The sequence below is a fragment of the Choristoneura fumiferana genome, chromosome 4 (assembly GCF_025370935.1).
Source record: "Choristoneura fumiferana chromosome 4, NRCan_CFum_1, whole genome shotgun sequence".
Taxonomy (NCBI): Eukaryota; Metazoa; Arthropoda; class Insecta; order Lepidoptera; family Tortricidae; genus Choristoneura; species Choristoneura fumiferana.
In genome coordinates this window covers 7,028,863-7,041,892 of record NC_133475.1, presented here as the reverse complement: position 1 = coordinate 7,041,892, position 13,030 = coordinate 7,028,863, and the positions used below count along the sequence as shown (strand labels likewise).

Below are 13,030 nucleotides of genomic sequence, written 5' to 3'. Positions count from 1 at the left end.
TGAGAATCTATTCCAAGTTGTTACAGACAGCTTAGTTACTTACCTCTTCCTCAGTAAGAGGTAAGCCTATGGCTGCGCCAGCGGGAGACACGTGCTTGAAGCTGGTCGCCGCGGGCACGTTGAGTGCTTGCTTCAATTCTCGGACCAGCTGCCATGCGTTCAATGCGTCACAGAGGTTAATGAACCCAGGGAGCCGTTCCAAGTCATTAGGGCAGGCGGTCGCGCGCTCGTGAAGACCTGGGCTGGTTTCTGATGGGGGTTCATGCCTGCAAATATAGATGCCATATTTTTGAGTAATAGCAATTTGGCATATCTACTTATGTATCCTGGTAGTCCGGGCAGGATCGTCTCCGCAGGACACCAACTTGCAATTTGGTACGGAAATGTAGCTGAGATGACAATGCAAGTACATTTTAACAAAAAGTGCATTCAGCAAAAAAGCCTGTATTAAAATTTTTTTTTAATGGTAACTGCCATATTGCCAAAAAATATACCAATCTTACTAATGTTATTAATTTCAATTCAATATACCTAATAACCAGTACAGTCATGGGCATAAAATATATATAACTTTTATGCCACTAACCATAAGGTCGATGTATGTTTGATGCTATATAGCTGTATAGATATTTATGCGTATTATAAAGTTATGATTGAATCATGGACAGGGATATTTGGAAAATAATTCCGATCCGCATTTAGCGATCCCTTCAAAAAGCGAACCTACTGTGTTAAAATAAAGTTGTGTAAAATACTTGTGATGTATAGATATCATTTAATAATATTGTAAATCTGTTTCAAAAAAATATGCCTCGTTGAGTTTCTTGCTGGATTCTTCTCAACAGAGGTTTTTCCGAACCAATGGTAGTTTTTTTTGACATTCATAAGTGCCTTTGACTTGACTTGACTTGTACAATAAAATCCTCTTATTTTCAAACTATTTTTATGTATTTTTTTTAGCAAGATGTTATTTTGCCAAGTCCATGTTAGAGACACAGATGAGGAGACTGTTCGGGTAGTATATTTTGATTTTGGGGAGGAATTGATAGGAGACCTTAACAAATAAATTATTATTATTCCCCTTAATGGCGGCCTTAAGGCTTGGGCCAATGTCAGTTAATTGGCCTTTAATTGGCATTAATTTTCTAGCCTTCTAGCCTTTTTACACTGCTCTGCACTCAAGATAAGAGGAGGATAACTAATAGATAAGCAAGCTAAGTAACCTATTAAATGGTTATTTTTAACATAATTTTACAGTCAATGGACCATATTATTAGATAACATTGTTATTGTAGCGAGTGACGATTACACAATGTCGGGATCATACACGTAATCATATCAACTAGTCCTTGCTTTCAAACCTTGTCCTCAAAATTCAACCTTCACTCATAGTTTAAGAATGCTTACACAAAAACATGGTAATTAGCCACAATTGAAGCTAAGGAAACGCGTTGTCGCGTCAGCCCGTAAAGAATTTGGTTGAAATGGGAATATGAGCACTTTGGAAGTTCAAGAATTTCAGCAGAGGATCGTGGAGGATATGCAAACCTTGTTGTTTACTTTTACATGTTACTGGCAGATTTAATTTGAAATCTAAATCTGCCCACACCGGCTAAGCGGTTCAGTTGGTTTAAAGCCCACATTGCTCTCGCCTGGGGATGATCAGTAGTCTTCTCAAATTAAATGATTAACCTTTAGTTACATAGTACTATTATTTATTCTGTGCTTTAGTCTTGTTACTAAGTACCAAATTTCAGACCAATGGCTAAAAGAATGCCATTACTCTGCAATTTTGACGCAACTTACCTAAGTTACGCAAGGTCAGCGTATTTTGACCCGTGACAAGGATCATTTAGGCCTTTTATATTAGCAATATACCTCGTATTAAAGTATTAAAAGTAAGGTACTGACCGTATCTCAGAGTCAGCTGGGCTTCTCCCGCGGAGTACTGCTTACGGAAGTAGTCCGAAATCGCGAGATCGTACTCTGATGTGTGAGTGAATGCTTTCAGGGCCAACTTCTGTCTAGAAAAGCATAAATATGTCAAATTTTGAACCTAATACATTTCATGATTTATGTCCATGTATATGTAGTTGTGACAACATATTATATTAGGTAGGTAAAACGTAAACTATCGTTGTTTCATAATTCACAGCACCTCCCAGTAACATTTAGAGGGACTGTATGTTCTGCTGGTACGATTATTGTTGTTATACTTATAGATAGTTAGTGGAGTAAATAAATAAAATTGCACCATGATTTATGATTTACGTTATGATATTAGATTATGAGGAGCTACTGCTAAAACTATAAACATCTACTAACCTGGTTTCTAAAGAAGTTTGGTGTTCTTTATTGGCCTGTAATTCCTGAATAACCTTCTCATAATCACTAGGGTCGCATAAAACAGTGACCCTATCATGATTCTTAGCCGCGGCACGGAGTAGCGTGACACCACCGATGTCAACGTTCTCAACGGCGTCAGCGATTGTGACACTTGGCTTGGACACAGTCTCAACGAACGGGTACAGGTTGCACACGACTACGCTTATCATGTCAAACTTCTGCCGTTTCATGTCAGCCTGGTCGGAATCTGTGAGCCTGGAGAAAATAGTAAGTACTATTAAAGGAATGTACAGTTACCAGCACCATATCTGACACAACAAAGAGTTCATAAATATCTGATACGACTCTGTTTCTAAGGCTGGTAGGATGTGTCTGATATTTCTGCATGTTCCACTGTGGCAGATATCTATTAATCCAGGTGACTGTACCTACTACTAAAAGACAAGTGTTGTACTGTATTACATGTACTGCATTGCATACCTGCTACGATTTAAAGATATCACCGTGATGTCAATGATGCATCTATTTCATAAATGCTCACTGATGTGGTTGTTTGTTTATTGATGAAGCCTGGTAAAGTCTCAGAAATGCTATTACTTTTGCTGAACCATACTGATTCATTACCTGGCCAGTATTCCACCATGCACAGCAGGGTGCAGGCTTTTCACCCTGCCTCCGAGCATCTCTGGGGCGCCAGTGATGTCGGATACATCCTGAACTTTGAGACCCGCATTTCTCAGGGCTGTTGCTGTGCCTCCGCTACCCACCAGGCCAAGGCCGATGTCTGAGAGACACTTGGCTAGAGGCACCAGGCCAGCCTTGTCTGAGACACTAAGAAGAGCTGAAAAAAAATAAGGTTCATCATCATCAGCCTATAGCAGTCCATTGTTGGACATATAAGCCATTGCGTCCTATCTTTGGCTTGACGCAGCAAGCTTAAGGGTACAATACAATACAATGACTCTTTATTGTACAGTCAGCAAAAAAATATGAATACAGCCAAGTGCAAAAAATATGTATACACAACCTTAATGTTCAGGCAATAAAGGCCTGTATACATATTTTTGACACTTAAAACGTATGACCAACCAGATATAGTAAGCAATACAGAAAACAGGTACACAGAGAGAAAATTACAAGGTAAGTAATAGGCGGCTTTAACGCTTAAGAGCGATCTCTTCAAGGCAACCTTTTTAATTTAATAAATAGGTTCATAAAATGAATAGAGAGAATCAATCAATTCAATAGAGTTCCACTTGGTTGATGAGGCGAGTCAAATAAGTCCTAATGACTTTGGATAATTGCAATGCTACATATTTATTTATTTATTTTTTATTTGACATTTATTTATCATATGAAACAACTCTATGTCGGTTGATAGTACCTACCTACTATGACTTCTATGGCCAATTTGGTGAATTATTTACTTTACTTTGAAAACAGTAGGTAATAAAATATATTAATATTAGATTTCATTTACCAAAGTCACCAAAAACATTCTTACCTAATTTTCCATTGGCAGCCATGTCTGGATGTGAAGCGATGTAGCTATGTACTGTGAGTGAACTATTGTTGGTTCGCTGATATAAATATCTTGTGACCTTTCGCAGGGGTTCCTGATAACAACAACCTGCATAGGGTTGAACAAAGTGTGTTTTTGTTAAACTAATATGAGTGTGAATTAAATACACTAAGGTTGAGCAGTCTTACTATTGTGGTAGTGTCTACATAGAATACAGCAGAATGTGCTTGACTTAATTCATGTGCATGACTAAATTCTCTTTTTTAGCAACAGTCCTTGCCAATAGATTAAACTCATATTATATATAAAATAAACCATCATTGGCAACATGCTTTATCATTTTAGTAATTTTACGAAGGAAATGTTAAAGTAAACTGGTTACTTTGCTAAGTTTACTAGTTTTCTTATATTTTAATTTAAATAAATAACGGGCGGGATACATTCGTCGCAGGACTGATGGCCTTGGGGAGGCCTATGTTCAGCAGTGGACGTCTTTCGGCTGACATGATGATGATGATGATGATGAATTTTAATAAATTGAAATGACTAAAGTAAAAATTGGATCAAACATCCTTACATCTTCAAGTTGTAAACTAAGTAAAACAAGTAGGTAACAATGTAAATTACAAATAGATAAAAAAAAACAAAAACACATGAGTGCCAACCCTCAAGGTTTTACGTCAATGACATTATGATGAAAATAATATTGTCTCCTTCAACTGCTGATGATATAATTGAAAATATTTCATAAACAAAGACTTTCAGTACTACCCATCTTTGGAACAAACAATTTTATTTTTTGATGACTGATAAAATTGGAATTAATTAATTTAACGAAAGTTAAAATTTACTGTTCATGTTTGATAAGTAAATCCAACCAACCAGGATTTTTCAAAAGAAATATTAAATCTTGTATTTTAAATTAAGTAAAGTATGGTAATTTTTGTTTTAGGGAACTATGTCGCGCATTCTATGCACGAGTCGCCGTAAAACAGTTGGTAAGTGTCAACCCTGCCTTATGTCAATCTATATTGCGATGTGGCAACGTTTTCCTTGTCTATGCTTTAACCGATCCTCTTGTGTGTTAACCCTTCGGGTGACAGAATACGGCGCGTAAAAGAATGCGAGAGAGAGGGTATTTGAGGCAGAAAGACATTTTGCGTGTGGATTGCGAGTGCGATGGCATGGCTGACTCCTCGCGGTGACCAGAGATGATCCTGGTAAGTGCTCATGTATATATACGCTTTTATAATCGATATATCTAGCTACATGGATGTGGAAGAATGGGTCAGCTATCGGTCATTCAGAAGATCCATTCTTATAGAGTCCGGGACTCCCATGAGTATGTATCGGAAGCATACTGGCAAGCCATTGTAGTACGGTCGATTATGAGTTGGAGCATACGGGTCGGGCCTGAAGGGGTAGGAAGGAGGGCCCCGTGGCGGCACAGCCGCCATGTCCAGCTGGTGTCAGGCTCAGGGTATTATAGGGCTTACGACACCCATAATCCCTGTACAATAAGTTCCCCTAACTGAGCAGGAACTGAGGATACGTAGGACACCAAGGCACACTTACGCAGTGTCTAGACTGGAGACGTAATCGACTGTACAGAGAGGGTAACTCTGGGTAGACCAGGCCCTCATATTATACAAGGTGAAGCCACTGTAGATAAGACCATGTATATACATACATGTTATTAATAAGATACACGACCGAAGTTAACTTCTTCTTCTACATTCACGTGGCTAGTATTGTGTATCCTTTAGTTCCATTTATCGTCCCAACGAACCTATACCCCCCTTTACGAATTCAGGCAAACGGTTTTCTTATCCGAGGGTCTAGAGGGCACGATAAAATGGTGGAGATGTGCTGGGATATGAGGTTGGGAAGCCGGATTGAGTCTGGTTTTTCCAGTCCCAGATTACTTTATTGTTTCTTTGAGTTGACACGTCATTAGATGCAACTGCAACTTCCGTTCTTTCCCTATAGCTGCTGCGTGTTTTTATTAAAGGAAATAAAAACAAATTCGTTTTGTTTTATTACGGCCTCGTATGTGATTAAATATCGAGTTATCATCGATGCAACACAATGTCAACACAACTCTTTATTTAATACCTTATTACCAACCTACAGATACGGAACGTACCTCTTGGCATAGTCTGTGGTATTTCTGGTTTGGTTCAATCTGTGTCTGTTGTTTATGGGTGCGTTTTTCGTATTACGCTGTATTATTATTGTTTGCGACATAATTATGGTTTTTTTTAATCTATCTATCATGTAAATAAAGAATTTCTAATTATAATTAAGTTATAAAAAAAAGAAATAGGCCAGCATATATATTCATTTCTGACAATAACAAGATTATACAGATTTAGTTAAGCTTGTGATGGAGAATCGGAACGCACCGTAATGATTATCTATGTAGGGGAGAAATGTCAGTCTGGTAACATTACGTTTTTTTCCTACCGCTTTTCTGTTTTCGAATGTTGAATTCAATGTGGAAAACTTATTAGATACACGTAAAATAAGTGCTCTAATTGTGTTCTCGGAAGTGCGCATTTGCGATCTTTATCTGGAAAGTCATATTTATATGCATCGAGGAGCGTTTCTGAAGTATGGCGCGGAGTATTTACAGGTATGTTGTGCTACTTGTTGCACTTGTTACATGCGAATAACCGGTTAAATCTCTAATGAAAGATTATAATTTTTTTATGCGTTTCAGTCGTGACAAGTAGGAAACGTATCCGCACGCATTCTCATTTCTCGCAAGCGAAACGACAGACATCAGTACCTGACACAGCGCCAGCACTGTGCCTCCTATATTTGGTTGGCTTAGCTGACATCATGGCGAGTTCCCAAGCTAGGCTTGTCCTGAGACAACTAAAATTGAGGGAAGTTGCAGCTAGTGCTAAAGCTCTGCTAGTGAAGTGTAAGGAAGAGGGCGCACCTCAAGAAGAATTTGTGTCCCACCGGTTGAAACTCAGACAGTGTCTCGAATTACTCGAGAAAGAAGTATATCACCTGTTAAATACATCTGGGGACACTGATGTAAGCGAAGTAACACAGGACCAGCTTGAAGCTGAAGACACATTAACCGAGCTTGAGACTGCATGGGAGCTCAGCAAAAGTCAACTACGAGTTACCCAAAAGGCTAAATTGCCTGAGCTAGGCCTACCTACATACGATGGTGATAAACTAAAATGGAGTGAGTTTTGGGACAGATTTGTGGCAAATGTAGATGATAGAGAAATCGCAGAGTCAGAAAAGCTGCTTTATCTGATGGGCTGCCTCAAAGGACCGGCTTTAGAAACCATATCTGGATTAACCGCAACTAATGCAAACTACTCAATAGCCGTAGATACCTTGAAGCAGCGATTTGGCTCTAACAACATCCTAATAGATGCCCATTATACAGCGCTTACAAACTTACCAAAGGCGGATCAGTCCAGCACTAGCTGTCGCAGCGTGTTGGATAACATTGAAAGAAATCTCAGGGTTTTGGAGAAACTAGGCGAGCCAGTCAGCGGCAACCACCTAAGAGCATTAGTGCTCTCCAAATTTCCAGCGAAGGTCATACATGAACATCACCTTATTGGGGAAAAGAATGATGATTTGGTCTCCATTAGAAGCAGCTTGGACCGGATCATCACCGCTATGGAGAGGTCGGCTGCTCTTATAAGCCATGAAGATTCCACTGTACCCGGGTCAAGCACCACGGAAGCCCTGCAGGTTCGAGTTGAGGCGCGCCCGCAGGTCAGCCGTAAGCGGAAACACAGCAAGGATCACGAGGCACCACCAGCAAAGAGGCCAAAGAGGCCGTGTCTCTTTTGCAACGCTAAGGGACATCTGAGTGCCGATTGCCGTCGATTCCAAACTGTGGAAGCTAGGCAGAAAAAATTACACGGAAGATGCCTACATTGCCTACGACGGAACCACCAAACAGCCTTGTGCAGGAGGAAAATTTCTTGCTACCGCTGCAAGGGCGACCATTTAATGGTGTTTTGTCCAGTCCCAAGTGGTGAGTCAGTAACGGCAGAAGCTGCAAATGCTATTGCATCTTGTATCAATGTTAATCGTTATACTTACTTGCAGACCGCGGTGGGAACTCTACAAAACCCTGAAACCAAGAAATCAAAACTTTCTCGTATCTTGCTGGACTGTGGCAGCCAGCGTAGCTATATCACGCGACAAGCTGCAAGTATGTTGAACCTGCAGAATCTTCGGGAAGATTCTCTTCTAATTTATACCTTTGGAGCGTCTAAACCTCAAAAACTGTCTAGCCCTACAACAGTAGTCGACATTCTAACCAAGCGTGGTATCAGTAAACAAATAACAGTTAATATTGTACCAAAGATTACAGACAGAGTTCCAGTTGCTTTCTCGGAATATAATGGAGTAGATGTAATTGCTGACGATGATACAGCTGGAGAGACTGTTGATTTACTTATAGGCAATGACTGCTACAGTGCCATCCTTAGAGACAATAAAGTCCAGATCGCTGAAAATCTATATTTACTGGATACGGACTTTGGATGGGTACTATCTGGAAACATAACTCCAGGGGAAGTCGACAATGCCCTATCTGTTGTGACATATTGTCAATGCCACATTCCTAGTTGCCCGTACTTTACTGAACCTGATCTGCCGCTGAGAAGTATAGATGTGCAATTCCTATGGTCTCTAGAAAGTATAGGGATCACAGATTCTCCAAAAGCTACGAGACAAGAAGAAGCAGTACGCCATTTCAACAACACCGTGCAATACCAAAATGGCCGATATCTGGTCAAATGGCCGTGGATTCAGTACCCACCAGATTTACCATCAAATTTTGGTCTAGCCCTAGGTCGATTAAGAAGCACTCTGAAGAGGCTCGATACGGCAGCTCTCGATGAATACGAGTCCATCTTGAAGGAACAACTACACCTTGGCATTATAGAAATAGTCGATCAAGAAGACGTACAGAAAAGTGATCACCCTCTTCATTATTTACCCCACCATATGGTTAAGCAGAAGGGAAAGAAAGGGAGAATCGTGTACGACGCATCTGCAAAGACGACAGGGCAGAAGAGCCTTAATGAATGCCTATACAGTGGTCCTTCTATGCTAGAAGATCTAACAGCTCTACTTTTGAAATTCCGTACAAAGAAAATAGGCTTGATAGCCGATGTTGAGAAGGCATTTCTTCAAGTAGCCCTTCAAGATGAGGATCGTGACGTGACGAGATTTTTATGGCTAAAGGATGTAAACAGAGGAGCAACAGAAGACAATTTACTTCACTTTAGATTCTGCAGAGTACCGTTTGGAGTTATATCAAGTCCTTTTCTTCTTACAGCCACAATCCAGCATCATATGACACAATCAAACGAAGAATTAATAAAGACTATTTCTCATAAGTGCTATGTTGATAATTTAGTGACGGGAGCCAACTCTGTTCAAGAGGCCATGAAGATCTACAATCAGACGAGATCTAGCTTTGAACAACTATCTATGAACATACGAGATTGGTTATCCAATGATGAAGAATTTATGAAAACTATACCAGAAGCACATAAGGCAAACCAATGTGATGATGTCAAGGTACTCGGGCTTTACTGGAATCTCTCTAAAGACAGATTAAAACTTAATGTAACACCGAATCACTGCGACACAAGCAAACCAGTGGATACAAAGAGGAAGGTGCTTCAGGCCTTAGCTCGTGTATACGACCCTTGCGGGTTTGTATGCCCACTAATATTACCAATGAAGCTTATCTTTCAGAACATTTGCGGGATAAAAGCGAAATGGGACGCCAAGTTGCCTACAAATATGATCTTGTCTATACAAGAGGCAATACAAAACCTGTATACCTTAGCCGATATTCAGATACCCAGATACATAGGGTCAGACACATCAAAAGGTGACCTCACGTATCAACTTCACTGTTTTACAGACGCGTCCAAGAACGCTTACGCCGCAGTTGTCTATCTGAAGGTGATAAGTTCAAAACGAAGCTCAATATCTTTTTAATGGCGAAATCTCATGTATCACAAGCTAAAGACAAGGATGATCTGAAGATTCCCAAATTGGAGTTACTCGGGTTTCTAATTGGGAGCAGACTCTTGAAATACACCAGGAATAATTTAGAGCTTGAAATAGCCAAAGAGTACTTATGGTCAGATAGCATGGTAGTGCTCTGCTGGATGAAATCGAACAAGCTCCTCCCTCCCTTTGTTGCGAACAGAGTTAACGAAATTAAAAGAAATCATCCTAATACTGAGATGTGTTACATTAACACAAAGTCGAATCCTGCTGACATCGCTACGCGACCAGAACTGTTTAAAGAAAAAATGGACCTTTGGTACAATGGACCAGAGTTTCTTGTCAGAGATGAATCCACTTGGCCAGAAGACCGGGTATACCAAGAACATCAAAACCTTCTTTCTTTCGGGGAGGTCCTGAGCGACAGCTCAGGTGAACACAGACGAGAAGTATCCATGGATGAGGAAGGAGGCCTGAGCGACCCCCTAGAGCTGAGTGAAGGCCCAACCAATCCTAGAAAAGATGACTCAAACTACCAAGGTCAGAGCAAGCCCATTGAGTACAGTGAATATCCCACCGATGAACTCATGGAGCTAGATAATTCCGATAACCAACAAGAAAAAATCGACAATCAACAGGTGTCCGACGGAGCTGAAACTATAAGCAATATAATAGAATTGCAAAAGAAACACTTCCCTGAAGAACTGGATGGGAAGAGAACGCATCTGGCGAGAAATTTAGATCTCTTTTTAGACGTGGATGGCGTTCTGAGATGCCGCGGGCGTATGGCAAATACAACATGGAGCTACGATAAGAAATATCCAATATTATTACCCAGAAATAGTCAGTTTACGGACAAGATCATTAAAGACACTCATGAGAGTAATTACCACGTGGGGCCTTCGCATACATTAAACTCTATCAGAGAGCGATACTGGATCCCACAAGGGAAACCGCAGGTGACGAAGGTGCTTAGAAGGTGTCTACAATGTATGAAGCACGGCGGAGGACCGTATAGGCTACCGGACACACCGGCGCTACCACCAGAGCGTGTGAACTATAGCAAACCCTATACCTATACGGGGGTAGACTATTTTGGCCCTCTGTTTGTGAGTACACCTAGTGGCAGAGAAAAACGATGGGTAGCCTTGTTTACCTGTTTAACAATCAGAGCTATCCATCTGGAGATCGTGAAGGACCTTTCAGCGGAAGAGTGTCTCCTAGCGTTACGGAGGTTTGCGGCTACTAGAGGTATACCGCATAGGATGTACTCTGACAACGCAACGTGCTTCAAACTAGTTTCAGAAGTAGTACAGCAGCCATACTGCATTGTGAATAAGATCCAATGGAGATTTATTCCCCAACTTGCTCCATGGCATGGCGCCTTTTATGAGAGACTTATAGCCCTGGTAAAACACTGCCTCAAAAGAATGTTAGAAAAGCACCTGCTCAATGAAAACAAGCTATTGACAGTACTGAAGGAAGTGGAGGCGGTATTAAACACACGGCCCTTAACAAAAGTGGGTACTGAAGTAGAACATGTCCTGCGACCAGCTGACTTCTTAAGTCTAGGGGAATGCTTAACAACGAGACCATCTATGGCAGAAACTCCAACGGGGAGTACAGCCATAAAAGGTGACCTGATTGAGAGCTGGAAAAGAGGACTCAAGATGATGGAAGAGTTTAAAAGAATGTTTATAGGACAGTACCTCACAAGTCTCAGGGAGCGGTACAACCACGCACCAAAGCAACCCAGGGTCAGGTCCCACCGTAAACCACAAGTAGGCGACCTTGTGCAGATAAAATCAGACCATAAAAATAGAAATCAGTGGAAGGTGGGCAGAATTGACGCGTTAACCGAGGGCCGTGATGGCGAGCACAGAGTTGCAAGAGTCAAGGTTAACGACTCTATAACTACACGTTCCGTTGGGCACCTCTACCCCCTGGAAATAGAGGATGACGAGCCAGAAGCAGAGGCTCTATCTGGACAACAGAACGAGGTGATTGAGAGGAACTTACCAGATGACACAACTCCAGAGGCACTAGATGATCAAACTGACATCGAGAGGAATACTCCAGTAGACCGCGCAGAGACTAGCAATCCTGAAGTACCACCACTGGAGGAGCAGTGCGAAGAGGGGGAGCCTGTGAGGAGCAAGAGGGTTGCTGCCATTCGTGCCAGGGATAAAATCCTGGAATGGACGCGGCACCTACTCGCCCTGCTGCAATAACCTCTTTTCTTGTGGGGAGTGTCGCGCATTCTATGCACGAGTCGCCGTAAAACAGTTGGTAAGTGTCAACCCTGCCTTATGTCAATCTATATTGCGATGTGGCAACGTTTTCCTTGTCTATGCTTTAACCGATCCTCTTGTGTGTTAACCCTTCGGGTGACAGAATACGGCGCGTAAAAGAATGCGAGAGAGAGGGTATTTGAGGCAGAAAGACATTTTGCGTGTGGATTGCGAGTGCGATGGCATGGCTGACTCCTCGCGGTGACCAGAGATGATCCTGGTAAGTGCTCATGTATATATACGCTTTTATAATCGATATATCTAGCTACATGGATGTGGAAGAATGGGTCAGCTATCGGTCATTCAGAAGATCCATTCTTATAGAGTCCGGGACTCCCATGAGTATGTATCGGAAGCATACTGGCAAGCCATTGTAGTACGGTCGATTATGAGTTGGAGCATACGGGTCGGGCCTGAAGGGGTAGGAAGGAGGGCCCCGTGGCGGCACAGCCGCCATGTCCAGCTGGTGTCAGGCTCAGGGTATTATAGGGCTTACGACACCCATAATCCCTGTACAATAAGTTCCCCTAACTGAGCAGGAACTGAGGATACGTAGGACACCAAGGCACACTTACGCAGTGTCTAGACTGGAGACGTAATCGACTGTACAGAGAGGGTAACTCTGGGTAGACCAGGCCCTCATATTATACAAGGTGAAGCCACTGTAGATAAGACCATGTATATACATACATGTTATTAATAAAGATACACGACCGAAGTCAACTTCTTCTTCTATATTCACGTGGCTAGTATTGTGTATCCTTTAGTTCCATTTATCGTCCCAACGAACCTATACCCCCCTTACGAATTCAGGCAAACGGTTTTCTTATCCGAGGGTCTAGAGGGCACGATA

General features: G+C 41.6%; 4 protein-coding genes across 4 annotated transcripts in view; 2 read left to right on the top strand and 2 right to left on the bottom strand.

Moving 5' to 3' along the window:
- Positions 1 to 159: 159 nt before the first annotated feature.
- On the bottom strand, positions 160 to 3,998 carry LOC141427164 (bifunctional purine biosynthesis protein ATIC-like). The gene is made up of 5 exons (XM_074086400.1): positions 3,851 to 3,998; positions 2,971 to 3,187; positions 2,326 to 2,601; positions 1,912 to 2,024; positions 160 to 266 (listed from the first exon to the last, which is right to left on the bottom strand). Exons 1-5 carry the CDS (start codon positions 3,870 to 3,872, stop codon positions 160 to 162), a joined length of 735 nt encoding a protein of 244 aa, XP_073942501.1. The 5' UTR covers positions 3,873 to 3,998.
- A 2,614-nt stretch (positions 3,999 to 6,612) lies between these two features.
- LOC141427380 (uncharacterized) lies at positions 6,613 to 8,040 on the top strand. Its single transcript, XM_074086729.1, has 2 exons — positions 6,613 to 7,886; positions 7,961 to 8,040. Exons 1-2 carry the CDS (start codon positions 6,713 to 6,715, stop codon positions 7,987 to 7,989), a joined length of 1,203 nt encoding a protein of 400 aa, XP_073942830.1. The 5' UTR covers positions 6,613 to 6,712; the 3' UTR covers positions 7,990 to 8,040.
- Positions 8,041 to 8,068: 28 nt separating this feature from the next.
- LOC141427163 (uncharacterized) lies at positions 8,069 to 12,958 on the top strand. The gene is made up of 3 exons (XM_074086398.1): positions 8,069 to 9,582; positions 9,798 to 12,175; positions 12,281 to 12,958. Exons 1-2 carry the CDS (start codon positions 8,069 to 8,071, stop codon positions 12,115 to 12,117), a joined length of 3,834 nt encoding a protein of 1,277 aa, XP_073942499.1. The 3' UTR covers positions 12,118 to 12,175; positions 12,281 to 12,958.
- The window catches only part of LOC141427162 (uncharacterized), a 2,167-nt gene continuing 1,398 nt past the window's right edge, over positions 12,262 to 13,030 (bottom strand). The window contains exon 5 of the mRNA XM_074086397.1: positions 12,262 to 12,394. Within this exon, the coding sequence (XP_073942498.1) occupies positions 12,262 to 12,394 (133 nt within the window). The remainder of the gene's footprint in view (positions 12,395 to 13,030) is intronic.

Excerpts from the sequence above, each read along its gene's own strand:
- LOC141427164 (XM_074086400.1), bottom strand. The coding sequence starts at position 3,872 with ATGGCTGCCAATGGAAAATTAG. Across the intron at positions 3,188-3,850 it reads GGCTGCCAATGGAAAATTAG|CTCTTCTTAGTGTCTCAGAC; the intron begins GTAAGAATGTTT and ends ATTTTTTTTCAG. Across the intron at positions 2,602-2,970 it reads CATGGTGGAATACTGGCCAG|GCTCACAGATTCCGACCAGG; the intron begins GTAATGAATCAG and ends TATTTTCTCCAG.
- LOC141427380 (XM_074086729.1), top strand. The coding sequence starts at position 6,713 with ATGGCGAGTTCCCAAGCTAGGCTTGTCCTGAGACAACTAAAATTGAGG. Across the intron at positions 7,887-7,960 it reads GTTTTGTCCAGTCCCAAGTG|ACCGCGGTGGGAACTCTACA; the intron begins GTGAGTCAGTAA and ends ACTTACTTGCAG.
- LOC141427163 (XM_074086398.1), top strand. The coding sequence starts at position 8,069 with ATGTTGAACCTGCAGAATCTTCGGGAAGATTCTCTTCTAATTTATACC. Across the intron at positions 9,583-9,797 it reads CGTGTATACGACCCTTGCGG|ACGCGTCCAAGAACGCTTAC; the intron begins GTTTGTATGCCC and ends ACTGTTTTACAG.